At 44.9% G+C, this 27,428-nt stretch overlaps 1 protein-coding gene across 1 annotated transcript in view; it reads right to left on the bottom strand.

Annotated features, from left to right (window-relative positions):
- The window catches only part of fbn3 (fibrillin 3), a 72,615-nt gene that overhangs the window by 9,699 nt on the left and 35,488 nt on the right, over positions 1-27,428 (bottom strand). The window contains exons 9-54 of the mRNA XM_071926033.2: positions 24,330-24,455; positions 20,274-20,426; positions 18,506-18,772; positions 18,097-18,240; positions 17,605-17,724; positions 17,253-17,378; positions 16,985-17,107; positions 16,120-16,395; positions 15,863-15,916; positions 15,613-15,738; positions 15,178-15,303; positions 14,775-14,894; positions 13,803-13,940; positions 13,621-13,671; positions 13,265-13,390; positions 12,866-13,093; positions 12,412-12,537; positions 12,087-12,215; positions 11,697-11,822; positions 11,180-11,305; positions 10,796-10,918; positions 10,446-10,571; positions 10,032-10,157; positions 9,272-9,394; positions 8,980-9,102; positions 8,708-8,833; positions 8,149-8,271; positions 7,469-7,591; positions 6,647-6,808; positions 6,378-6,446; positions 6,035-6,160; positions 5,716-5,841; positions 5,375-5,524; positions 5,153-5,224; positions 4,830-4,955; positions 3,950-4,075; positions 3,325-3,450; positions 3,066-3,182; positions 2,497-2,625; positions 2,215-2,334; positions 1,845-1,970; positions 1,429-1,581; positions 1,248-1,313; positions 999-1,124; positions 271-390; positions 48-170 (exon numbers count right to left, since the gene is read on the bottom strand). Coding sequence (XP_071782134.2) covers positions 48-170; positions 271-390; positions 999-1,124; positions 1,248-1,313; positions 1,429-1,581; positions 1,845-1,970; positions 2,215-2,334; positions 2,497-2,625; positions 3,066-3,182; positions 3,325-3,450; positions 3,950-4,075; positions 4,830-4,955; positions 5,153-5,224; positions 5,375-5,524; positions 5,716-5,841; positions 6,035-6,160; positions 6,378-6,446; positions 6,647-6,808; positions 7,469-7,591; positions 8,149-8,271; positions 8,708-8,833; positions 8,980-9,102; positions 9,272-9,394; positions 10,032-10,157; positions 10,446-10,571; positions 10,796-10,918; positions 11,180-11,305; positions 11,697-11,822; positions 12,087-12,215; positions 12,412-12,537; positions 12,866-13,093; positions 13,265-13,390; positions 13,621-13,671; positions 13,803-13,940; positions 14,775-14,894; positions 15,178-15,303; positions 15,613-15,738; positions 15,863-15,916; positions 16,120-16,395; positions 16,985-17,107; positions 17,253-17,378; positions 17,605-17,724; positions 18,097-18,240; positions 18,506-18,772; positions 20,274-20,426; positions 24,330-24,455 — 5,967 coding nt within the window. The remainder of the gene's footprint in view (positions 1-47; positions 171-270; positions 391-998; positions 1,125-1,247; positions 1,314-1,428; positions 1,582-1,844; positions 1,971-2,214; positions 2,335-2,496; positions 2,626-3,065; positions 3,183-3,324; positions 3,451-3,949; positions 4,076-4,829; positions 4,956-5,152; positions 5,225-5,374; positions 5,525-5,715; positions 5,842-6,034; positions 6,161-6,377; positions 6,447-6,646; positions 6,809-7,468; positions 7,592-8,148; positions 8,272-8,707; positions 8,834-8,979; positions 9,103-9,271; positions 9,395-10,031; positions 10,158-10,445; positions 10,572-10,795; positions 10,919-11,179; positions 11,306-11,696; positions 11,823-12,086; positions 12,216-12,411; positions 12,538-12,865; positions 13,094-13,264; positions 13,391-13,620; positions 13,672-13,802; positions 13,941-14,774; positions 14,895-15,177; positions 15,304-15,612; positions 15,739-15,862; positions 15,917-16,119; positions 16,396-16,984; positions 17,108-17,252; positions 17,379-17,604; positions 17,725-18,096; positions 18,241-18,505; positions 18,773-20,273; positions 20,427-24,329; positions 24,456-27,428) is intronic.

Genomic DNA, 27,428 nt, shown 5'->3' with positions numbered 1-27,428 from the left:
TGAAAGCAGAGATAGCAGGAGTCAAACTAAAAGTGTATCCCCCTCACCTCTGCACATGCGCTGGTCGTCCCGCAGCACGTAGCCAGAAGGACACATGCACTCGTAGGAACCGAAGGTGTTGACACAACGGAAAGCGCACAGCAGGGGGTTCTGGGAGCACTCATTGATGTCTGGAGAGAGAGAGAGGGTAGTTAGATTTACTGTGAAATGATGCATAAAATAAATTTACTTGTGGAAGTGTGTGTGAGTGTGAGTGTGTGTATGACTGACCTTCACAGGTCATCATGGGTCCGGGTTCGAAGCCCTCCTGGCACGAACACTCGAAGCCTCCCACCACGTTGGTGCAGGTTCCATTTCCACACGGGTTTCCTATGGAGCACTCATCAGTGTCTGTGGGGAGGAGATAGATGGATTAGGTCATTAAACCACTGCAATATTTATGCCTTAGATTTTAAAAGCAGTCATTAGCTTCCTTAAGTGTTCGCCCAAAAACAGGGCAAGCGGCAATGCAGAAAAAGACAAGCTCTGCTTCTGGGAAAATAACATCCAAGCTTAAAGTGGTAATCCGCTAAATACTGTTTTTATACTGTTACTGTCTCTGACACTGATACTGTTTCTGATTTTGGTCATATCTTTGGTACTAAGCGCTCATTGCTGTCCTTGAATTTTTTGTTTATATAGTTTGAGTTTCTGGTGATGCCACTCTTTTCTTTGTCTGTGCAGCCATGGTGGCTATCGCTGCTTATGCTAATTACCAAGTTCTACCATTTATTCCAAACAAACCACTGTTGCTGCTGCTGGAAATGTAAAATACATCACTTTCTGTGCGCCAGAGGATTTTTCCCAGGAAAGACCTACCAGACACCGGGTGTTTAGAACAGCAAATGTAAAAGCTTTCATGAACTGGGTATAGGTTGAATCACTATTGTGTATCAGTTCTATTTCTTTTGAAATAGATTATTACTTCAAGATGGACTAAACAGGAGAGGCCGTCTCACCGATACAGTTGACTCCAGTGTAATCCAGGTTGTATCCGAAGGGACACTCGCAGCGGAACGACCCGTCTGTGTTGATACAGATTCCGTTCTGACAGATGCCTGGGTTGTCCAGACACTCATTCATATCTAGAGGGAGAGAGAGAGAAAGAGGGATTTTTTCCAAACATGTTTACAGATCTCTACTATGTGGCACATTTACATCAGATTCAAGATTAATTCACGGGATTAGATTGAAGTTGTAGCGCTCACCTTCACGGGCGTCGCCCAGGCCAGGCAGGGCTCCATGTCCGTACGGGCACAGACTGTCAAAAGCAGCTGGAAACAGAACAACAACAGTTTGGCTGTGTTAATCTGCAGTTTTTACTAGTGTGTATGTGTATGTCTAAATCACAGTTCAGTGTGTGTGTGTGTGTGTGTGTGTGTGACTCACCCTCGCTCTCTCGGGGGCACAGCTCACAGGGAAGCCCCCAGCCCTCGCCAGGCATCTTGCTGCAGCAGCACTTGGCCTTGGTGGTGTTGAAGGCTTTGGGGACGGAGCATTTCCCCGCCTCAAACTTGGTGAAACAGAAACTCTCTCTGGTGTCTGCCATAAGAAAGCAAGCAAGAAAGTTTCAGTAGATGCAGTATTCCTCTGTTCTACTGTGGACGGACAGTAATTGATCTATTATCCATGTGACACACAAAGGCAAGTGCTGTTACGTTTTTAAAACAAAACCTCTTTCTCCACCTTAGCGAGGAGGATAAAATATCTCAGATCTCTACGCTCAGGAAGAAATAATTCACACAGCAGCTCATCAACGCTCTCTGCTGTGGCCTAACGTTAACGTTTTGTACAGTTTCTCTCACCGAAGCAGCGGCGTCCGTTGTCGGAGAGAACAAAGCCGGGCTGGCAGATACACTGGAAGCTGCCGGGGGTGTTGGTGCATGTGCCAAACTGGCAGATGTTAGGCTCCACCTCACACTCGTTGATATCTGGGAGGGGAGAGAAAGAGAGGGGAGGGAGGAGGGAGGTGAGTGTATGCAAGGAGTGTGTGTGTGTGTGTGTGTGTTAGACCAGATGGCTGGGTCACTGAAGTCTCAGACACCCTGATGTTAAAGTGTAGGTGTGTATCAGGACTAGCTGTTTGAACAGGTGGGTTTGAGTATGTATGGAAGACATAGAGTGTAGTGTGTGCATATCATTGTGTGTGTGTGTGTGTGTGTGTGTGTGTCTTACCTATACACTGGTCGTTTTGCACCTCGTATCCAGGAGGGCAGATGCATCGGAAGGAACCGTCCAGGTTCTGGCAGGTTCCCGGAGAACAAGTGCCGGGCAGACTCACACACTCATTGATATCTACGGAGAAAGGGGACAACGTAAAAGTCAGCGAGTGTGTGTTTGTGTGTGTGAGAGTCAGAAGAGAAAGAGAGGGAGAGACATAGACAGAGACAGTGACAAAAATAGCATCAATACCCCACCCTCATAACAGTATCCCTGTACATGTAATCACTCACTTACCGACACAGTTCTTTCCATCTGGAGTATTCTCATAGCCTTCCTGGCAGAGACACTGGAAGGAGCCCAGCCCGTTGATACACTGTCCGTTCCTACACACTTGGCCCTGGAGGGCGCTGCACTCATCGATGTCTGCATGGAAAACACACGCAATCAGAGGATTAAGCGTCTCCAAACACACCTTTGATTCTGGGCAGCGCACATGGGCAACACTGCCAGCAACAGAAAACAAAGTGAGACACAGGGGCAGAAATATTATTCATATTTTTCCTGGCATCGAGAATTTCTGAAAAACCTGTGTTGTGTATAACTGCCTTAGTTACTCAGTTATGGTTCAATGATAACATTTTAAATATAGTCTGATATACTTACCTACAAAGCCAAGGAGCGGTAAGACTAAGAAAAACTACTCTTCTGTCTGGCCAAACGTTTTACTGGCACAGAAATGGATAGAAGATTTTTTGTTGACATGAACTCTAAACCCTAGTCATGACTTCAACCTTTAAAACATAGAAACTCGTAACAGCTGTGTGTTTTTGTATGGCAGTACATCATGATCCGGAGGAACGTACCCATGCAGTCGTTGTTGTGTGTGAGCTCGAAGCCGGGGAAGCACAGACAGTTGTAGGATCCCACCGTGTTTTTACAGGTACCGTTACCACACGGCTGTCTGTCACACTCATCAATATCTGAAATACACACATAGAACAGTATTGAGAGCGGGTTAAACACTGGAAGAGTCAGGCAGTTGTATAGTGGTTGTAGCGACCATCCAACCATATGAGGCACAGTGTTGTGTGTATGAGTTTAGTTGTAGACTGTCCCTCTCACCCAGGCACATGGTCTGGTCAGCAGTAGCCTTGAAGCCGTTGTGGCAGAGACAGCGGTAGCTTCCCTGGGTGTCAATACACTCTCCATGGCTACACACATTAGGAATCTCCTGGCACTCATTACGGTCTGAGAGAGAGAGAGAGAGAGAGAGAGAGAGAGAGAGAGAGAGACAGAGAGAGAGAGAGGGAGAGAGAGTGAGAGAGAGAGAGAGAGAGAGAGAGACAGACAGACAGACAGACAGACGGACAGACAGGCATGCAGACAGACAACAACAGGCAAAGAGAGATAGATGGAAAGAGGATTAACATATTATACAGTATATGCAGTATATTACATTAATCACACTTTATTTACAGTCTCTCTGTAAATGTGTTTCATCGAAGTCCAATGTAAATGAACCTACCAGAGGCAAATAACACATAGCAGCCCTTCAACACACTCTGCATCATCTCAGTGTGCTTTCCCACTGACCCATAAAGGTAAACTCTAACAGTTTACCCTCCACAGGGGAAACCACTGTGTTACACTTTCCTTACACCACCAACACACTAAATCTACCTGTCCACCCCCCTGTTGTTCTGAGATGGTAAAGCCCAGCTAGGCCTGTCAGAGAGGCCGGACTCACCCACGCAGGCCCCGCTGGGGGACAGTTTGAAGCCGGGCGAGCATTCGCAGCGGTAGCTGCCCGGAATGTTGATACAGTTGGCGTTGCGTTGGCACAGGTTGTCCCCACTGTTACACTCATCAATATCTGAGAGGGAAGAAGAAAGGGAGAAACAGTGGACATCAATCACAGACTCTATAACTGTCTGGTGGGAGCAGGCTGTGATGTAGCTTACAGAGTGGGCAGCAGGACAGCAAACACAACGGCGCCATCTTGGCTCTGGTTCAGTACAGCCAGTCGCTGCCTCTGGGTGATTGAAGGCCCTGGCAGGCGACTGCGGGCTCCCATACAGAGCCAATATACTTGTCTTTACAAGGGGATAATTCATGTGGGAAAGGGCAGCATTAACTCCACTGAGTGGAGTGCTTGTAAAACTGCCTCCCTGCCAGTGAATGAGTGAGTGTGACTGTATTTATGTGCATGGGTGATGTGTATATGTGTGTGTATGTGCGTGTTTGTGTGTATATGTGAGTGTATGTGTGTGTGTGTGTCTGTGTGTGTGTGTGTGCGCAATTGTGTCTGTGTTTACATTAGTGTGGAAATGGCAGTAAGTGTTTGTACTTAAGACAGTAACTGTTTGAGAGAAGTGTGGGGGTGTGAGAGAGAGAGAGAGAGAGAGAGAGAGAGCGAGAAAGAGAGAGAGAGAGAGAGAGAGAGAGAGAGAGAGAAAGGAAACAGGATATGCATATTTGCCTGGATATTTGCACTATTGTCTCATAATGATGTAAGTAAAAAAAATGAAGATATTTCATATTTCACAGCTTGATATCGTGATGATCCCCTGTCGCACAGAGAGGAAAATTGACAGAGAGAAAAAGTGTATTTGAGGCCTGAGTCTTACCTTCACAGATGAGCAGTATGTTGTTGTAGCTGAAACCCATGGGACATTCACAGCGGAAGCTTCCTATCTGGTTGATACACACTCCATTGGCACAGATACCAGGGATCTCCCTGCACTCATCAATATCTGCACAAAACAACCAGTCAGAGATTGATATAATGAATGAATGTTATAATGCAATCTAGAAAATAGTATGTAGTCAAATCCTACACTGAAAGACGCTAATGGTTACATGAGCCACAGCATCAAAACCAAGTCATGTTTTACAGGTCAGTACTGAGGTATGACCTCTGATTAGAAACTTAGACCTTAGATGAACTTACCAATTGGTTTTCCAGTGTGGATGTCGATGATGAAGCCAGGAGCCTGGTTACCACACAGTAACTGGTACTCAGCTGAAACAGGCAGGAGAGCAGAGAGCCAATGGCATCAAATAACATGTTTTGAGAATTATGATAAAAATGTATACGTATGTGTTCCAGTGTATATTGATTGGAAGAGTGGTTGCATTGTGTTGGTATTTGAAAGTTGGTATTGACACTCACAGGTGGCCGGTGTGGGACAGGCCTCACAGGGCTTGTTCCAGGCTTTGCCCACATTGTAGGCGCAGCAGCACATCTTCTTGGTCATGTTGAAGGACAGCTCGTTCTCACACGTGTCGTTGAAGTTACGGTAACACACACTCTTCCTCATGTCTGCATTACAAGGAGTAAGAAAAGTCAATCTAACTCAATCCTCAAACTGAAAGCTGTCATGCAGATAATAAAATGAGTTTGGCTTTGAAAATTGTTATTTAAACATGTTTATAATGATTTAAATTACGTATTTTGAGTAACAGGATGAGAATATATTTATTAAGTCTCATTTTCTCATCAGAGAGACTCACCCATGCAGTTATTTCCTCCATTGACCTGCATGTACTCAGGTGGACACACACAGGTGTAGTTGCCCAGAGTGTTGTAGCAGGTACCAGGCCCACAGATCCCAATGTGGGTTGTGCACTCATCAATATCTGCACAGAAAAAGAAAAGACACAAGATATGATGACAGATACTAATATAATATTACAGGTGATCCATACGACATGAATGGAAGACCAAAAGATTAAGAGAATGGATTTGTGAGTCAATACAGCTTGGCGAATAAGAATGACTTAAATAGAATATAATGAAGTTATTCAATTAAGTTTCTCTTTCAGTCCTTACCCTCACAGATGCGAGTCTCCTCATTGAGATAGTAGCCTGCTGGGCATTCACACTGGAAGCTGCCAAAGGTGTTAACACAGTTTCCACCCTGGCACAGGCCCGGCAGCTCCTGGCACTCATCGATATCTGGGGCAGACAGAGAGGATCATTGATGGGTCCATAGTTAGACTGATGTGACAGCTTCTAGTGTCACTTAATGCACTGACTTAGATTGTAAATTCTGATATACAGTACAAGGCAAAACTACAGTTTCAACGTGTTGATGCTGCACAAGCTGTAGTTGCAGTTGCTGATGTTGAATAAAAGCAGAACTGGCAAATAAAGAGAGAGATGGATGACTCACCTTCCAGGATAACAGTGATGGGGTTGGGTCTGAATCCCTCTCCTCCAGGGCAAAGAGTCTTGTATTCCGCTACAGACAAGACCAAGACGTATGTGACTGTTACTTTAGCTTTCAGCAAGGCTATGAAAAGTACAACTATAGCCTTTTTTTTGCTAAGACAGATGATTGTGTCTCAGCAAGACAAGGCTATAGAATAGAATAGCATGTGGATGCACAATTTGCGGTAAATGCTATACTCAATCGATCAGTCAAAGCACTGTAGTACATACTGGAGTTGGGGGCGGGGCAGAGTTCACAGGGGTTTCCCCAGGCTCCTCCCAGGGAGCAGCAACAGGAGGCTCTGGTCACGCCCACTCCGATCTCCGCACTGCAGGAGATTCCTCCGTCGCCACGGGCCAGCGTATCCAGGAAACAGTTGCCAACGCGGGTATCTGAGATAGAAACACGTTTACTCGTCAATATGTGAAGTTTTCCATTTTATCTGACAGGATTGTGTGTGAGTGAGTTAATGAAATGAGCAGCGCTTTGGCTTATTGTCCCTCATATGATGAAATGCTTTTAACTCATATGTGATATCTCAGACACCACTGGTCCGATTTTGACAACGCTTGGAGGGATGATAGATCTTGGCTCTGTGTTCTTGTGTTTAAAAAAATATTCTGATCAGCCTGATGGGGAAGCTATAATTAAAGGTCAAAATTTCAAACTTTGACTTAGGCCATTTACACTCTTTAATTTTACTTTAAAATTAAACTTTAATTTACGGTCAAATTTTCGAAATTTGGATTAATTAATTAATGTCCAATTTACACAAAACTTGCTACACACTTTACAAATTACACTGATTGGACTAATGAAGGCGCTTTAATGAAAGGTCAAAATTCTAAACATAAATGTGATAACACTAGTGCAGGGATGATGCATCATGTTACTGATTGGCCCAAAGCGTGCCTGCATCATTCATGGGGGACGAAATGTTTACTTGATTATATTTCTTTCTTACTTAAAACCTGTTTTGCTTATTTATTAAGGGCTTGGCTCACCTCACCCTTGCCATAGACTTAAACCTGCCAGTTCTCAGTGCCACTCACCCACGCAGCCGACTCCGGTGGGGTTGAGCTCAAAGTCAGGTGGGCAGTTACACAGGTAGCTCCCTGGGGTGTTCACACACAGCCCGTTGATGCAGTTCACTGGGTCTGCACACTCGTTGACGTCTGCAGTATGTAATGAAACACACAAGCTCAAACACACACACACACACACAGACATATTCTGAGCTAGATGAACCCATTAGCTCATATAGGCTGCTGTGAAAGGAGAAAGGAGAGATACTTTTTCTACTATCATTATTCACGCAAGTGACTCTTGTTTATGCCACAAACTAGCTGAGGGTGCACATTTGAAGGTGAGCTGTAGAGAGATTGAGAAATGAAGGGGCTAAACGGATGGCTAAAGTAGATACCTAATGGTTGCCAAACTGCAACGTGAATATATGATAGTTGGCATAGTGTCAGTTATGGCCCAAATAAAACATAATATGAATGACATGGACTCACTCAAGGTAGTACTGGGAAGTCACATTCTTCTGATTTACTGCGATCATTCAATAGCTGTCTCAGTTAATGACATTGTTCTCCGCTTAGATGTCATCTAATTCAAAGAAATGCTATGGTGCATGAATGTATCATCGTCAGTGAAACGTAGTCATGCCTGCTGTAGTCTGTAATATTTCTGCGCTAAGTGACTACAGCCACAGAGGTCGTATACTGACCGGTGCAGTTTCCTCCGCTGCGGTCCAGTTCGTAGCCGTCGTCACACACACAGCGGAACATCCCTGGAAGGTTCTGGCACGTTCCAAACACACAGATGTTCTGGAAATTACACTCATCAATGTCTGGGGCAAAGGGGACAGAGAGGGAAAAATGTTAATTACACTTCCTGTAAACAAGAGAGAAAGAAAAGAGGAAAAAAAAGATCTACTCAGAAGTAGATAAAATAGAAATATTGAGAAATTCAGTATTTTCTCATTGCATGTACAGTATCTACTAGGGTTAGACTAATATATTGGCTTGCTGAACTTTTGGGCCGATATTGGTCTTTTATTGAATATCAGATATCAACCGGTCTATGTCATCCATGGAGTTTCCTCCCTGACCACAGCTACATAAAAACAGTCTGTAAAACCTGCAATTAAATTTTATTTGCTTTGCATGATTTGCTTATTTCAGTTCAATTCTGTTTTTTTGTAAATTAATTCTTCATTAAAGGCCTAATCTATCCCAGAGTTTCCCCTACCACTGAACAGGTGTGGTGGGTAGTGAGTACGGTACCTTGACAGGCCTTGCTGTCCTCTGTAGGAGTGAAGCCCATCTCGCACTCGCAGCGGTAGCCACCCGGAGCGTTCAGACACTGGCCGTTCTCACACAGGTTCACGTTGTCCGCACACTCATCCATATCTGAAACAGAATGGAGGCGTGGGTTGTAAGAGAGTGGATTCAGTGAATTCTATCAATTCTGCATGCATGAAGCCCACTGCACATGCAGAAGAGCCAGTATTCATCAGCATTTCAGTGACGTGTGTGTGTGTGTCTGCTGTCTTTACCTGAGCAGGAGAAGCCATCTCCATTGAAGCCCTCCTTGCATGTGCAGCGGTAGGATCCCGGTGTGTTGACACAGTCTGCGTTGGGGTTGCAGTTGTGATCCTCTGCAGAGCATTCATCCTGGTCTATAGAGAGAGAGAGAAAAAAAGTGTAAGAAAATAACTTAAAATAAGCAAAACACTAAATATTCATGGGCACAAGAGACGTTTTTGGTCCTTTATTTTACCTGTTAAACTGGTCCCACAATATAAAACTATCTGGTCTACACATCAAACCACTGCTGTGTGTACTCACCCACACACTTGATGCCGTCTCCCACCCAGCCGTCTCGGCAGCGGCATTTAAAGCTTCCAGGAACGTTGACGCAGGCAGCGTGCATGTCGCAGTTATGAGCCCCGATCTCACACTCATCAATATCTGGAGGGAGAATCCATTATCCAATTAACAGAGAGTAACACAGACTTTTGTACTGATTGTTTTCACTGGCAACATAAAACAAAAGAAGTTAAACGCCCAATTGTGGTCCAAATATAAACAATAGGGTAGCCTTTCCCAGAAATCTAAATCATGGGATTGGCTTTTATTCTGCATCTGACTGATGGAGGTCTTTGCAAGAAATGACAGTGTGTGAAGATTTCATGGTTTCACTGTCTGTTGGACCGAAATGCTCCTGTATTTATGACATGCAGTGAGATGTGAAAGTTGTGAAAAGCTTTTTCCCATCTACACTTTAAACTATAAATCTTGATAGGATATAATTAGTCATTTATAAACTGCAGTGAACTAGCTATGCTTGCCAAGCAGAGAGTTTTTAATTGTGTTAGCAGTGGGGCTGGTGGCTGAGTCTCCAGATACTGTATGCCATAAATAAATGATCAGGTCCAAACATCTAGACCAAGGGCTCCTATGTATGCATGGATGAACCGTCTCTCTCAACCGCTGGCACAGATATGGACACACAGAGGCCAGGACCTCTCAGTGACAGCTCAGCCCCTGGTGTGTGTGTGTGTGTGTGTGTATGTGTGTGCGTGTGCGTGTGTGTGTGTGTGCGTACCCGTGCAGCCCGTGGAGCCCTTCTTGACAAAGTATCCCAGCTGACAGTGGCAGATGAAGGAGCCTTTGGTGTTCTCGCAGTCGCCGTGGAGACAGATGTTTGGGTTCAAGTCACACTCATTCACATCTGGAGAGACATGGGACGGACAGTCACAGACAATATGTGAATGTTCTGGCCTTGGAGACCAGAGTGACAGAAAATGAGACTGACAGAGCACATCCCATAGATACCCAGACGAGAAGAAAAACAGATGAACTCAGAGAGACTGAATGAATATATGAATGAGGCGGAGAAAAAACCCCATAAAGAACAAAAAGAGACAGAGAGAAAGAAGGAGAGAGAGAGAGATAGAAAGACAGACAGACAACTATAAAATAAAGGAGAAAGATAGTAAGTCATTGTTTTTCCTCTCACCGATGCAGGTCCTCATGTCCATGGAAGCCATGAAGCCATCGTAACACAGACAGCGGTATTCTCCAGGGATGTTGGTGCACTGGCCTCCATCACAGATGTCTGGGCTCTCCTCACACTCATCAATATCTGAACAATACCACAGAAATAGAAGTTATTGTGTTATAGATATTAACACTGTACTGCATACAGAATAAAGTCACAAATACCTTAGAGTCTTTTCTTATTGTGATCTGTCACAATGTAACATAATGGCACACTTTTTGATTTAATGTGAACCTCATTTCTAGGTACGGAGTTGATTGAAATATCCATGCAAATTTATATGACAATGATATATCCTGTTTGATTACCTGCGCAGGTCCTGAGGTCAGGCATGAGAGCGTAGCCTTCACTACAGCTGCACTCGTAGCTGCCCTCCGAGTTGGTGCAGTGGGTGTCACAGCCTCCGTTCATAATGGTGCACTCATCAATATCTGCAAGGAGAGATTACAATTACAATTTAGGCATTCAGATAAAGTCACTTTTTGTCAATCCAATAGTCACTAACCTTAAAAAGAAAAAAACACAAGTGACAGCAACACAATGCAAATAAGTCAAAAAGGATGCACAAGGATGCATTAAAACGTTGATATCAAACATCACATAAACATAAAACATGAACCGTCCAGCGTCTGACGTGCACTTCAAATTCATATTTCAGTGTATATTTTTCGGATATATTATGTCCCGCTCACCAACGCAGCCCTGCCGGTCTGGTGTGGCCTGGTAGCCCGTGTCGCAGGAACACTGGTAGGTTCCCACGATGTTGACGCAGTGGCCGTTCTTACACAGGTTGTCACTCAGCTGGCACTCATTCACATCTGGGAGGACACACAAACAATCAGAGCTATGTTTTTATAGCACAGTATAGCACATTATGCATAATATGCGATGCAATGTATAATGTACCTCAGGGTAATGAAAACTAATATTCATTCCTCGGGTGGAGATTAGGTTTATTAACATATACCTCAAGATTTTAACATTATCTTGCTAAACGTTGAGCTGACTTTGGCGTCAAGAGTCTCCATAATAAACCTCTAATAAGAGCAGTAAGCTTTACTGTGTGAAACTACCTTTCCAAGAGCTTATTAATGTTACTGGTCTAGCTTTTAAAATGGATTCCAGATGAGCTGAGGATGATGTATAACACCCAGTGTCGGTGTATTTGTGTGTGTGAGTGTGTGTGTGTGCCAGTGATGTATGACCCACCTTCACAGGCAGATCCATCGGTGCTGAGCGCATGTCCGGGGGGACATTCACAATCGTAACTCCCTTCTGTGTTCAGACAGGTTCCTCCACGACACAACAGGGGGTTCCTCTCACACTCATCAATGTCTGTCAGCAGAGAGGAAGGGAGGGACGGAGGAAAGAAGAGGAAAGATGCAAAAGAAGAGGATGAAAACAGGAATGTGAAAGCAAAGAAGGGAGGCATGGAAGGAGTGGAAAGAGTAGGTGAGCTGTCAAAACGGACTGTGATTTCATGACATGGAGGTTACAGAGTTCAGAGTGCATCGTTTGTTACTGCGTATTTGTGTGTGTGAATGTGTGTGTGTCCATGTGTGTACAATAAGAGATTCTGTGTGTGTGTTCCAGACTTACCCATGCAGTTCTTCATCATCATGAAGCCGCTCTCGTAGCCCTCAAAGCACTCGCACTCAAAGCTGCCAGGTGTGTTGACACAGGTGCCGTGGCCACACAGGTCCGGGGAGATACGGCACTCGTCAATGTCTGAAACACAAAGATATACAAAAGAGGATGCTTCATGAGGGCAGTTCATCAAGTGTGTGGGAGAGTCATACTTCATTCTAAGGTCACATAATGAGTATTTGGAATGAATAGGGAATTACAAATGGGGACAGAAACTTATCAAATAAATTTCAACTCCCTCTTCTTTCTCTCTTCCTCTCCCTCTTCCCTTCCATACCTGTGCAATTCCTCTCCTCGGCGGTCAGAGCGAAGCCGCTGCTGCAGCGACACTTGAAGCTGCCGATGGTATTCCGGCAAGTTCCGTGAGTACAGAGACCCTGGAAGACCTTACACTCATTCACATCTGGGGAGAAAGACATACAGCATTAATACCCATATTACACAGATCCTGGAATACATTACACTCACCAACATCTAGGGAAGTATATTTGCACATTCATTTGATCTATTTTTACAAAGTCTTTACACCACCTTTCAAAAGATCTTCTATACGCTACAATAATTTGGGTGAGTTGGTGTTGGTCTGGGCGCAATCTCAATTTGCATGGACTCACATGCAAAAAACTATTATGTGGACAAATTATAAAGATTTACATAATCTATGTATGACTATGACAGGAGCAAAGAGGCTTATTTTTCTGTTTCTTCACAAACTTGATCTTCTGTCCTACCTTTGTAGAAGGGCCTGCCAGTCAGAATGTCTCCTCTGTTGGCGAAGCCGGGCCCTCGGGGGCAGATGGACCTGTACTCGGCCGTGTCTGGCTTGGGACACTCCTCACAGTCGATACCCCAGGCAGCGCCCACTGAGCAGCAGCACATGTCCACCCGGTATCGCCCTGGCAACGGCTGACCACACTCATCCTCATGCCACTTCATGTAGCACTGCTCGCTACGCACGTCTAGGAATGGGGAGATCGGAGGTAAGTGGTGAAAGAATGGAGGAACACACACTTACGCAATCTAAGGGTCAAGCTAATCAAGAAGAGAGTCCAGAAGAGAGTCCAGCCAATTCCATTTTCCATTGGAATCGGCTGATATGAGCTCATTTTTTTGTTGTGTTGTCCTCTTACCAACACATGTGCGTCCGCTCCCGTCCAAGGTGAGACCCTCGGCGCACTCACAGCGGAAGGAGCCCTGGGTGTTCACACAGCGGCCATTTGTACACACTCCAGGGAACACCTCACACTCATTAATGTCTGCAGGGAGGAGGACATTATGAGAACCATGATGACAAGGTGGAACACACACATACATGCACACAATCTTGCACTCAACTGAAGTCTGCAGGGAGAACATTAAGGCACATTAAAGGGACAAAAAGGACAAAAATGACTTTATGGGACTCAGTGTTGGGTGAAGGGAACACCATTGGTCCGTCACAGCTGACTGTTACTGCTCATGTGCTCTGATGTCATCAAGTTCTTACCTTCACAGTTGAGGCCCTTCATACGAGCAAATCCTCGAGAGCAGGCAGTGTCTGCAGAGAGATGAGGAGAGTCAGAGATCTAATAAAAACATTGTATGCATGAAATAATTTCATACACATGTATATATGTATGTATGTATGTATGTATGTATGTATGTATCTGTTTGTGTGTGTGGACTGACCAATCTCGCAGCGTTCACAGGGGCTGCCCCAGGCGGCTCCCAGTGTGGAACAACACTCAGACTTCAGCGTAGCTCCGTTGATGTTGACCTCGCAGCGGCCATCTTGGATGTTCAGCCAGCACGTACCCTTCATACTGTCTGTAGGAGGCGAAGAAGGAGGAGCAAAGATTGAGAAATACTGAGATATCAGTAGGCGACATCAACATGTCGCCTACAACTTCCTTTAGTACAACAATAATCTGTCTGTGGGCGGGAGGCTGAGCTGAGTAAGGCCCATGCATCATTAAGTTTAATCCACTGCTATTGCATTCCTAATGGACTGAGTGAGTGTATAGTCATAACAGTGACACCTTTTCTCCCAAACCACAGGGCCACCCAAACACAAGACCGCAATTTACTCTCTCTTTTTTCCACTGAGTGATGAGCTTTAAACATAAAACAGAAATGAACCAAACCAGAGGAATTTCTAGGCCTCAGACAGAGCCAGCTCATACAGTATGTATGAGTATTTATTTAATGACTCATACTCCAGTCCGGTTACAATAACATCTGTATTCTATATTAGCATATAGATGGCTCTGAATGATTTACCAAACCTGACAAACCTCCAAACAAGTGAAATTTTTAACCTTAGTAAAGTTCTTAAACAAATACCATATGTCATTTTGAATCTTCGAGGATCTCTATACGGTAAAACAATCTCCATGTGAATCAAGGCCATGCATGCAAATATTTATCTAATGAATCATCCGTGCATGTCAGTTTGCCGAACATCTGAAGATGATAATGTCTCTGGATCGCTTCTCAAAACCTGAGCGACATCAGTGTTTATTTATAATACTGAGGAATAAAGCTTGATTAAAATGATTAGGGTAAAAGATCGTCATCTCACACAAGCTCTTCTTAGGACCCCACGGTGCTGTTCTAATTTGTGTCAGGCATTTGGGAGGGCGGCCCGGTGTCATGTCTTACCCACGCAGATGGTGTTAGTGGAGTCCAGCTTGCTGCCGTGGGAGCACTCGCAGTTGAAGGACCCGGCCACGTTACGGCACACTCCGTTGACACATGGGCTGGACTCGCACTCGTTGATATCTAAAACATACGTACGCACAAACACACACCTCGGGTCAGGGCTGAGAGGCTGTTTTAAATGGATCATCATCATCATCATTTGGCAGTTAGAAACACAACAGTATGCATGTCTCCGTTCCTTGAGCCACATGTTTACTGGAAATAAACTGCAGCACATCTGGTAATAATGTCAACTCGTAATGACCTTGAAAACGGGCAAAAAGGACCTAATTTGTGCATGTGAAACAGCGTGAGTGTGTGAGAGAGAGAGAGAGAGAATGTGTGTGTGTATGTGCATGCTCACCTTCGCACGTCTCAGAGTCGGGTTTGAAGACGAAGCCCTTGGGACAGGAGCAGGTGTAGGAGCCGGGGGTGTTCCTGCACAGACCGTTGTCACACAGCAGACGGTTCACCAGACACTCATTGATGTCTGCAGGGAGGAGAGCGAGAGAGAGAGAGAAGGCGCTAATGGATCATGATCATTCATTGTTGCTTCATTACTATAGCAGCAGGAAAACAATTATGAAGGGAATGGGTTTCATACAGTTTAAAACCAAAATGTTATTCTTGGTGTGAAATGGCGGACCACCATGAGTCAAACTGCTAATACCCCTCACAGTTAGAAGAATAATTTAGTTAAGACAGGAAAATAGCTAACTTTGCTAGTAGGGATATACTGCTCCTTTAAAACCAGACTGTTATCAAGTATATAGATGCACACAGTCCCTAGCAGACTCACCAACACAGGTCTTGCCACTGGAGTCGGACTCGTAGCCGATGTTACAAATGCAACGGTAGCTTCCTCGCAGGTTCTCACACATGCCATTCTGACAGATGTCCGGGTCCAGGGCGCACTCATTGATATCTAGGGGAAGAAGGGTTACATACTACAGCGTTATTCTGCAGCTGTTATGAAATATTAGTGACATGACAGTGTTCCATAACAACACTGTAGGAACATTCACCAACATGAAGAACATATTTCTCACCTCTGCCATCAGCTGTGATGCCGATGCCACTGCTGCACACAGCCTGGAACTCAGCTAGAAGATACATGGGGGAAAAAAAATACACACACCTGTTAGTCACACTTAAATGATGAGTTGGACATTCAGTTTTTCTCAATAGCGACTTAAAAAGGGGAATTACTTTTACCTAATGCAAAGCATTGTCAGCTCTTAGTTCCAGTAAAAAAAAAGAACCATCACTATATTCAAACAAATAGTACACATCTAGCCAAAGTTACCTGAGTTTCGGGCGGGGCAGGGTTGGCAAGGCTCTCCGAAGCCATGTTCAGGATTGGCGCAGCAACACTCTGACTTGGTCACTGCGCCGGGGAACGGCCGCGAACACGTGCCCATCTTTATGGCGCCGTAGCAGGTGGTCCTCATGTGCGTGTCCACACACACTCTCCCGTCCACGTCGATAGCCAGGCCGGGTGGGCACTCGCAGCGGAACGAGCCCTCGGAGTTTATACAGCGGCCGTTCATACAGATGCCAGGCGTCAGGCACTCATCGATGTCTGGGGAAGTGAGGGCAGATCATTTATAAGGCACTTGTCAATTTCTGTTTAATCGATGAGGCAGATGTGATAACGTAATGGTTTATTTAATTAACAGTGTTCTATTAATTGGATCATTAATTTAAAGGATTATTCCACCATAAATGACTTTAAAGTTGTAATTATGCGAAAGTTAGCATTTTCCTAGCGAGTCAGTTTCATGGATAGTGATGTTCTCTATATTAACTATCCACATGTTTTTTCATGATTCTAGTTGCTTAACATATGGTCGGTACAAGAAATTGATTGTCTATAAAATCTGATCTCAACCATCTCAGGCTATTCAATTCAATGAATGAATGATGAATGATGATGACATTTTCACTGATCTTGAGAGTTCACAACGAACTCACGAGCGGCAACCTTCATAAAACACAAGAAAAATATTTATACATTGTAGTAAATACTTTTGCAGAATAACAGCTTAAAAGTCAATTTCAGTCCTTTGATGTGTCCCTTAAGATTAGTCCAAGAGACCATCTGGAGATTTTCAAACAACGGCAAGTCTGTCAAAACTCTTTGAGGCAACCTATTTGGCAGTCACACATACCAGTGCAGTAGCGTCCGTTAGGTGCCAGGGCGAAGCCGGGCTTGCAGATACACTTAAAGCTGCCGTCCTCATTGATACACATGCCGTTGAGACACATGTTGGTGGTGGCACACTCATCGTGGTCTGGAGGGGGACAGGAGGGGGATTAGGGTCAGCTGCCAACACAAAATGACTGTATCCCTTTACCTCATGTACTGTGTCTCCAACTGGAATAATCACAGTGAATGAGACTGTCTGCCTGTCGGTATTTTGTGTGTTGATTCCTTACCAATGCAGTTCTTCCCGTCAGGAGTGAGCTCAAAGCCAGCATTGCAGATGCACTGAAAGCTTCCCTCCGTGTTGACACAACGCCCGTTACGACACATCACTCCGTTCACAATGCACTCATCAATATCTGAGGAGAGGAGAGAAGGAAGAGTGAAAATGAGTTCATGGAAAATAGAGTTCATTCTATCAGCCACCAAACATACTAAGCTGTGTGAATGACTTTGTACCACTTCAGTGATACATGACTGCTAAATTAACATGGAAGAAACATTTTGGGGAACTGATTACAGACATATAAAGTACATTGCATGAAAGCACATTTTCTCTGGGATAAGTTGACGGCCGGAGCGTACCATTGCAGGCTTGTTTGGTCGGGGTTCCCTGGTAGCCCTCGTGACACTTGCAGTGGTACGATCCAGGTGTGTTGACACAGTCTCCATTGATACACGGGTTACTCACACACTCATCCACATCTGAAGACAGGAAGAGAGAGCACACATGGAATTGAGAGGAGGAAAGGAAGAAATATGTTCTATCCCGTTACTGTGCATCTATGACTCTGACTGTCAAATGTTAATGGATCTAAATACTGAAAGCTATGAGCCTCATGCACATTCTAAGTGGTTTCATACTGGTGATTCTAGCAAACATGCAGCATAACCTGCAGCACTTGTAAATAGTTCCTTAAGTGGGCAGAAGATGGCAGTGCAGTGCATGTAATTAACTGTGGCACTGTCACATTGTTTCTGCCTGTGTGTCTCAGGGAAATCAGTGAGAGTTGAGTAAACTTTAATGTCCGTGTGTATACACTGCAGAATGTTTGCATGTGTGTGTGTGTTTCTTACCGATACACTCCCCACGGACATCCTGCCTGTAGCCCATGTTACATTCGCAGCGGTAGCTGGTGGGTGTGGGAATGCAGCGTCCATTCAGACACAGGTTGGTGAAATGTTTGCAAACGTCAATGGAGTCGTTCACTGAGACGGTGCCTGAGAATACACAAACATATACCATAAACAAAACAAAAAAAACACATACAAAATACAACATACAAACACAAGCTGTCAAACATATTTCTCCATGAACTTTCAACACCCTAGGAGTGAAATGCTTTAAGTTAAAAGCCAACTCAATTAAAAATTAACTCATTTGTTTCTAAAATTAAAACTTAAGATAAGCTTAATACTAATAATTCATATGCATCATTCAGAGCCAAAGATCAACTCACTTATTCAGATTCATAAATTGACTCACCGATGTGCGGTGGGGTCAGAAGTCCCCCTCCGTTGCCCCCAAATCCTCCTCCGTTTCCTCCAAAGCCGCCTCCGTTCCCTCCGAAGCCTCCTCCTGCGACTCCTCCACCTCCGTTCCCGCCGATGCCTCCATTACCGTTACCGTTGAACTTGTTGTACCCATAGTTGTACCCGTTGCCGTTGCCGTTGGGGAAGTGTCCGTTGGGGTAGCCATTAGGGAGACCGTGTCCCTGAGGAACACCCACAATACACAGACGCCTGAACTCATCTGCAGGAGAAATAGAAATCACAGGGAAGCAGTTAGTGGATGGATACTTCCTTATTTTTCATTTGCTATCAGTCAGGAGGGGATGAAGAATCACATTTATCAGATCTGAACAAGAATTTTGTGTTTAAACTGGTTATTGTTGATGTAGTTTACTCATTCAGACTCAAAAGTACTGTTAATTTGAATCAACCTGGCCACTCAGAGGTCTGTAGTGCATGTGCTTGTCATCAGTTTGAAACCATGACCTTCTTCTCTCCTGTAATTCTGTACTGTGTACTAAAAACACAGAATTCCCAAAGGTTACTGTTCTTTGCACTGGATTTTTATGTTATTTTGTAAGTTTATAGCAAAGTTGACCTTTCTAACTTTGAGGATTTTCCAGGTTTCACATATGCTATGACTGGAGCCGTGCCTGACCTAGTAATAGCTGAAAAATGTGCATGCATTTACATGAGCCCCTGCTCTGCTTCGGCATATATTTCATGTTATGTCCTCTATGTGCTGTTTTTCATCGATGGCTATGAACTGGTGTATGTATGTGCGTATGCCTGTGTGTGTGTGTGTGCATGTGTTTTCCTCTTAGTTTGGCAGTCACGCAATACTAGATGTCAGTTGAACACCTTAAACAGACAAAAGTTGGGGATGCACCCACACACACACACACACACACACGCACACACACACACCCACACCCACACACACAAACACAGACATTGAGTGAGTAAACCTCAGAGGATGTAAAAGACTCCAGTTGGAGCCAAAGCAAGGCCTCCCACTATAATGAGAACTAGTGGGAGTGAAGGAGTGTGAGTATGTTCCTCCACATGTGGATACAGACCAGAAACACACGTACACACACACACACACACACACACACAAAACCAGCTTAGTTCAGCGCTGCCAATGGAAGAAGCAGAAACATTCTGTAACGGATCAGATATGGATCACACAGTCTCACGCAGGGGAAGAGCTCCACATATTCCAGCTTGATTGAAGAGACGTGGGTCATTATCTTCACACAAATCTTTTCCATCTTTCTCTGTTTGGTTTTGCTCATGACATCATGCTCATCAGTTTGAGTTGATTCTATTGCCTTTCTGTCTCTCTCTCTCTCTCTCTCTCTCTCTCCCACACACACACACAAACACAAAGGAGCCCCCCCTCTCCAACGGCGTCAGTCTTGTCTAGTTTACCCTCATTGTGTTAAAGTCATTTGGCTTGCTGACCATTTACGCTGTCAAGGCTTTATTTACTGTGGCTACGCTCATGCCAAGCCATAGACAATCTATCGTGGAGATTGTCAGTTGTTTTTTATCATCTGAAGAAGGTGATGGATAGTTTGTCCTAAATTCAAGTTCATATGCAACACTTTGTTCAGCAGTGGGATCAACTAACAGAGAGACAGCTGGACCATATGGTGTTGTCAAAAAATGAAATGTGGTTTGTGCATGTATGTGCAGTCCTGTGTGTATGTGTGTGTGTGTGTGTGTACTGTACTCACCGGACCCCCTGACAGGACACATCTCTGGGATCTGTCCCAACGCCCAGCAGCGGCCCGTGTCGCAGCAGCACTGCATCTTGGTGTACTGTCCGCTCAGCTCCGCAGCACAGCGCCCGTTAGCCAGAGCAGAGAAACAGGTTCCCACGCGTTGATCTGAGGGAGGAGATGAAACACGGAGAGAATGAGACGACTGAAGAGGGGGGGAGCAAAGAAAGTAAAAGAGCAAAAGGCATGAAGGTGATAAAAAAAACCTTATACATGGCTTACAAGGCCAAGGAGAAAATGTCATCTAACGGTAACCTGGTAACGGTAACAGTAAACTTTTGGTAATGACACAGTATGACAAATAATCACATAAGGTGTAAATTCTCCATCCACATATGAATGCAGGTGAGTCAGTATGTCTGTATGAGGGAAAAGGTTACAGGTAACAGCCCCTCTCCAAACACCAGTGCTGGGAGTCAGAAGGCTGGCCTGCCCTTTCCATGGTAGCAAGGGAGGAAGCTTCTTTATGGGCTGAGAGTGGGAAAGGTTGCCTGGGGTCCCGACTAACTGCAGGCATCTGAAGGGCCTCCTAAAAAGGGGTCCTATTTGTTACAGTTTCCCAGGTCAGGGTCAACAGGGCGGGTGAGGGGGCCGGGGTTCAAAGAGCGTGTGTAAGGGGTAAGTGGAGAAGGGGGGAAAGGGGGTTCCTGGGTATTTGGACTGGGTTTCTGTGTGTGTGTGTGTGTGTGTGTGTGTGTGTGTGTGTGTGTGTGCGTGTGTGTGCGTATGAGAGAGAGGGAGAGAGGGAGAGGGCAAAATAGAGTATGTATGTGAAAAGATTTGTGTGAAGATAATGTCCCTCGCCCCTTCCATGTGAACGTATGCGAAAGATCATTTTTAGTGTATTCAAAGAAAGAAAAAGGGAAGAAGAAGAAAAAGTAAAGGGGGGAGGGGGGGTGGTGGGTGGAGGGAGGAGCGCAAGTCGATTAACTCGCTAATGAGCTAGCAGTCTGGAATTAATCAGTTCCATGTGGAGCAATCCTTGCCAATTAGACAGAACACGAGAGGCTGCGCCGTGTCTGGGAACCGCACACACATACAGTACACATTTACATACACGCATACATACAGATACACACATACTCACACACATGCCCAGGCACATACACAAAACATATAAACACACACATATATACATGCTCGAACACATACATAAACACATATATACGTACACAAACACACTGCAAATACACACAGTAACACACAAACACAAAACATCCCATAGGACTAGCCCAGTTAGGGGCATGGTGGAGGGGAGAGAGAGAGGGGGAGAGGGTAGGAATGACGGAGAGGAGGAGGGAGAGAGAGAGAGAAAGCAGTGAGGGGGTTGCTGATGGGGATGATGATGACTTAAATTGGATCCAGACCGTGGCTTGCTCGCTAGCGCTGCCCTGCTACACAAGCATATGCTTTCATTTGGTGAGGCGTTTTTACAGACTGACTGACTGGACGGGGTTTTTTTTTTTTTTTTTTTTTCAGCAGGCTTTCACCGTGTGACAGGGCATTAGGCTCTGATTACTGTCAGCCCCCAACAGCTCCCACTGGCCTACTTCACCATGGTACATCCCGCAAAACTCACTTTATCAGCCCAGTACACCTGGAGCAAGATAGCCTGAAGCAGCCCAAAACCATACATCCTGGTGCAGTCGTGCTGCTGAAATTGAGGTTAAGCAAAGCAAGAAATCAACCCCATAAAAACAATTCACTCTCCCTTTTTCACCTTCTGTGTTCTGAACCCCCCAAAAAAAGGGAAAGGCAAAGGAAAAGAGGACGGGCAGAAGGGGAATTTAATCAAAGTATGTGGGTCACGTTAAGAGGAAACCAGTGCAGCTTTAAGTCTACGGTATCTTCCTCCGCTCACTCATGCAGGAGCCGGTGGAAAACAAAGCCACAGGACCTGGTAGCTCACAACAAAGGGACAGTCCATCATAGTCTGGTTTCAACCTAGACTGGCATTGGTCTTTAGTTTGTGTATAGGTGCAAGTTTGGATCATGCTTGGTTTTGTTTCACTCAGGTTTAGCCTAGTGTGGAATATCCATAGATGGTTTGGACCTGACCTGGTCTCGTTTGGTTTGGGTTTACTTGGCTTTGCCTCCGTCTCGTCCGAGTGGGACAGAGACGGAAGGATAGGAAGGATATATGGGGGTTGTGTCTCGAACCTGTTTAATTTGCTCTCTCTTTCTCTTTCCCTTCAGCAGGCTACAGAAGAACAATGTGAAACCAGAACTAAAGGGAGAAAGGTACAAGATCCAGAAGTTAGATGAGGGGTGAAAAAAGGGGGAAATGATAGAGAGAGAGAGAAGGAGGACGAGAAAGTGAGAACAAGAAGGACCGCATGAGACAGAGGGTGAGACGAGCGAGAGTTGGAGGTAAGGAGTTAAAACAGAAAGAGAGAGGGCGGGAGAGACAGAACGAGAGAAACGGTCCAAACAGAGATGGAGACGCGAACTCCGCCAGAGTCAACAGAGAGGATTTCTACTGTAGATCACTGGAATGTTAGCTGAGGGAAATAGCTCTGCTGTGACCCACTCTTTACACAGAAAGTAAAGAGACAGAGGGAGAAAGAGAGAGTGATATACTGTTGCAGGGCAAAGAGGGAAAGGGGGAGGACAGTGGAGAGGGAGAGAAAAAGAAAAATATGGACACGCATAAAGACAGACAGATGGAGCACTTTGGGGAGGGGTCATTAGACCACTGGGTCAAGGTGTGTTCCCATTTCTCTAACACACACACACACACACACACACACACACACACACACATACAAAAACACAGGCACAGACACACCAGTCAGCCAGCCAACAGCTCATTTCCGATAGGCATGTTCCAAATCAGCTCCCTCTCTTCTCTCTCCACCGCTCTGCCCCTTTGTTTAGGAACACACAACCCAAATAGTTTGAATAGTTTGCTTCTTCCATCACCCCTTCTTCTTCTTCTCTTTCCTCCTCTCCCTCCATATGTTGGCTCGAGGCCCTCTCATTTACTGCTTTGATTTCTCTTAACTCTCTTTGCCTTTTTCCTATCATTTCCTTTCTGTCGTTCGACCCCCTCCTCTCTCTCCCCCCCCCCTTCCATCAGCGCCTATATTGGTTCCACCTCGCTGTGGTTAGCAGTGCCATCTTTTGTTTTCCTCCGCTCTGCTAAGCAACACCAGATGATACTGGTACCTCGAAGCTAAACAATCTGCCACATGACACACTACCTGTGAGATCAGCTCCCACCCTGCTTGTGCATGTATGCATGTGGACACGTGTTTGTGTGTTTTTGTATATAGTGTGTGACCCTGATCATTGTTCTCTTGGTATTTTCAACCCATTCTTTCTCCAAAACATCAACAGACAAGCCCATTGTTTTCCACAGATGATGGAAGATGGATTGCGTGAAAACTAGAAAACAACCTAAGAGGGAGAAAATAATATTTATAATGGAAGATGGGATCGAAAGAGGCTCTGGCCACATGCATTTTCAATTACAGCAATCAAATGGTTCTGCTTTGCTACAGGAGCCTTTAGCCCTCTGATGCTGATGGAGGGAAACAGACCGGCCCTGAGCTGTCCATTTTGGGGCTAAAGCTTGCAATAATATATTAACACCTGGTTGCGTTTCACCGTGGAAGCCATTTTGGTTCAGACGGAGGGGTGAGGATTGCAGGAATACATTAACACCTGGTAGTGTTTCACGGTAGATGTCAGCGAAGTATGTGCGTGTGTGCGAGCGTGTGTGAATGAGTCAGAGGCGCACCAACATTAGAGCAGATTAATGCTGTCAAGGCCAAATAGTGAGCGCACGTGTCTGCGCCTGCACATGGCGACTCACAGCTCTGTAGGCCAGCTTGACTCATCAGAACACCATTCGCAGGAAGGAGGGACGGAGGGAGGGAAGTTACGGTCCAGATGTGAGGCTTTTGGCTGGCCAGGGGGTGAGGAAGCGCACGAATGATATAGAGAAACAGGGGAAATGAGTGTGAGGTTGTGAGTGTGTGTGTGTGCAAGTGTGTGTGTGTTACTCACCCACACATCTGGAGCCATCTGTGCTGGTGATGTAGCCTCGTGGACAGGTGCAGACATAGCTGCCAGCGGTGTTGGTGCATTCTCCTCCGTCACACACACCCGAGATGGTGCTGCACTCGTCAATATCTGAAACACACAGTTACATCATAAATTCCACAGTTCTTCACATCACAGGACACAATGTACTTGGCATCTGTTCATTACGCCATTGATGAAACATTTTGCAATGTTCTTTGTTTAAAAAGATGCAGTAGCAGGCTGAAGCTAAAAGTTTATTGCACTGGAGCAACAGTTTCTCCCTTTGGGAATATTATGCAAACCAATTGAATCTGAGATCTGCAGTCTAACATAGTGGAATTACCTCATGCGGAGAAGCCTTTTGGTGTGTTGTGTTCAGTCTAAAACTCAAGCCTGTGAGTCACTGCACATTCATGTAAATGACAGGAATAGGCCAGTAGTAGGTCCTGTAAAGCTCAATGGGTGAAGCATGGCTCTAACACTGCCAAGGTCCGAGATTTGATTCCCACTAGGGCAGGGATTCTCAAACTTTTTCATATCAAGGACCCTAATTTAGTCCACATTAGAGCCACAGACCCCCATTTGATGAGATTTTGTCTCTCTGACCCAAATCTGAGAATATTGTTATTGTTAGATATGATTTTGTCCAGAATTCCATGACTGTCTGTACTGTAGATAGAGAGATAACAGTGAAACTACGATCAAAATAGTCATTCTTCTACATTCTCTAGTTGTGTTAACTTGTTGTAAATGAAATAATGGCAAAGTTTAACAATTCATCAGTTTGCTGGGGACCCCCTGGAACCCCCTCAAGGACCCCTGGTGGTCCCCGGACCCCACGTTGAGAACCACTACACTAGGGCAACCCATGCTAAAAGTCTGCAATACTATAAGGCAAAATGTGTTGCTCACCATTTGGCCGGGTTATCTGCGCAAAACTTGATAAATCTAGACCAAGGTTCACACTAGATGAAGAAACCGAATTCAAAACCTACTCAAGTCAAAGGGAATAGCACAAGCTGACCATCAGACATGAAGAGTGTGCCAGCCCATATAGACCAGCCTATGGTTTGGCTCAGAGATTTCTTTGAGTATGTATGAGAGCACCTGGCCTCAGTGCTTGGCAGGGCCCACCTCGGCGTGGTACACTTTATTACAGTATAAAGTCGTATTATTCAGAGGGAGGGGGGCCTCTCTGCTCCATGATGGGGGAACCCAAAGTGAAGTACCAGAAGGTATTGGGTTTTTATGACGTGTCACACTTATTTATACGCATACGTAATTACTGTACCACTATGGGGCATAATTACAGCATAAGTGCAGACGTGGTGTGTGTGGAGTATTGCGTGGTAACGGCGGCGGTGTGTGTGTGTGCGTGTGCAGTCAGTCAGTGGGGTATGCATTTAGTGCGGTGTGGAAAAGGGAAGGGTGTGTTAGTGTTTGTGTAGGAGTAAAAGAAAGTGAGCGCATGTACAGTATATCAATGTGTGTCTTTCTCTGTGTGTGTGTGTCTCATTGCGTGTGTACGTGTGTGTGTGTGTGTGTGTGTGTGTGTAATGACGCCTGCCGTGGGAAGCAAAGAGGCTGTCCGTCCCCTGCTGACTCCTGTCCGACGGCGGTGGCAAAAGGCCGAGGTGAAGCCGTAAAAGCCCAGCCAAATAAACCTTGTGTCAGCAGCAGCATTAGCAGGCCAGACATTACACTCTGTGGGACTGACCGTGTGTGTGTGTGTGTGTGTGTGTGCAGGGAAACGTCTGTCACCTGGATAAATGACCACTACCCAGCCATCAAAGCTGCAATGTGTGCGTCTGCCTGTCTGTGTGTGCAGATATATGCATGCAATATTTATAACACTACTCAATGTGTGAAAAACTTTAGATAATGTATGGATGCAATTAACCCAATTTCCCCACTGGGATCATAAAGTTTCATCTAATCCAAGCTGATGTTTGAAACTGTCTGTGCGTGTGTGTTTGCACAGTGTGAATAAGTGTGAGCGAGTGCGTGCGTGAGGCTCCGTGAGTGTCAGAGCAACGGGGAGGTCCTTGTGTGTAATGAGAAAGTCTCCCACATGCCGTAAGTGTTCCTTTGTTCAGCGCTAACAGCTGGTTTTGAGCCAAAAGACTGTATTTATGGAAGGAAAATGGTAGGAGCAGAAAAAGCAGAAAGGAGGAGGAGGAGGAAAGGAAAAAGGAGAGACTGTTAAGAATAGTCTGCAACTGAAAGCGGGCCATGAAACCAGGTGGGTTGTTGTGCCCAAAACGATCAGACACCCTTGACATCTTAACTGCACTTTATCTTAACTACTCCAAAACCTCACTATAGTCTCACTGGGACGGCTCTCAGTAAGGCGGCTGTGTTTGTGCATTAACTAGGAAGGCATTTCCATAAAAACCTCTCCCAAAGGACCTGGGCTGATTGTATGCGAGATTTCATAAAAAGTGGGTGACTTAAGATATAGGTCACAACTGCACTCTTTTTTTTACAAGCTTTAGAAAAACAGCACTCCTTCTGTTCTCACTCTGCAGGCCTCACTTGAACCAATCGCATGATAAATCCTGAAAGCTTCCACACTAGGGCTGGTTTCAGTTTAGCCTACTTTTCACTTATTCAGTTCCAGATGTAAATTGAAACTGCAACAAATACAAAATAATGTTAGTTCTTTCTGATAAGAAACCAAAGATTTCCAGAACTCTGAAGAGGATCCATTTCTTGAATTGAGCAAATTGAAAGTACACGACCAGTCAAATGTTTGGGCACACCTGATTGAATGTACTATGTTTTTCATTATCTTGAAGCCATTTTGATTTAAAGGCTTATGCTTAAATGCTTGAAATTCGTTTTTTAGACAAATATAAATAGTGAAGTTGATGCCTATGTATGAATTTCTTTCCAAAGCCTTTGCCTTTCCATCAAGGCAAAGGGCGCCTACTTTAAAGAATCTAAAATATAAGATAGTTTTGATTTGTTTAACACTTTTTTGGTCACTGCATAATTCCATTTGTGTTATTTCATAGTTTTGATGTCTTTCTAAAATGTGAAAAATAGTAAAAATAAAGAAAAATGCCTGGTCCAACCTTT

The sequence above is a fragment of the Centroberyx gerrardi genome, chromosome 9 (genome assembly GCF_048128805.1).
Source record: "Centroberyx gerrardi isolate f3 chromosome 9, fCenGer3.hap1.cur.20231027, whole genome shotgun sequence".
In the NCBI taxonomy this organism is placed as follows: Eukaryota; Metazoa; Chordata; class Actinopteri; order Beryciformes; family Berycidae; genus Centroberyx; species Centroberyx gerrardi.
The sequence above is the reverse complement of the archived record's forward strand: the minus strand, read 5'-3'. Positions and strand labels throughout refer to the sequence as shown.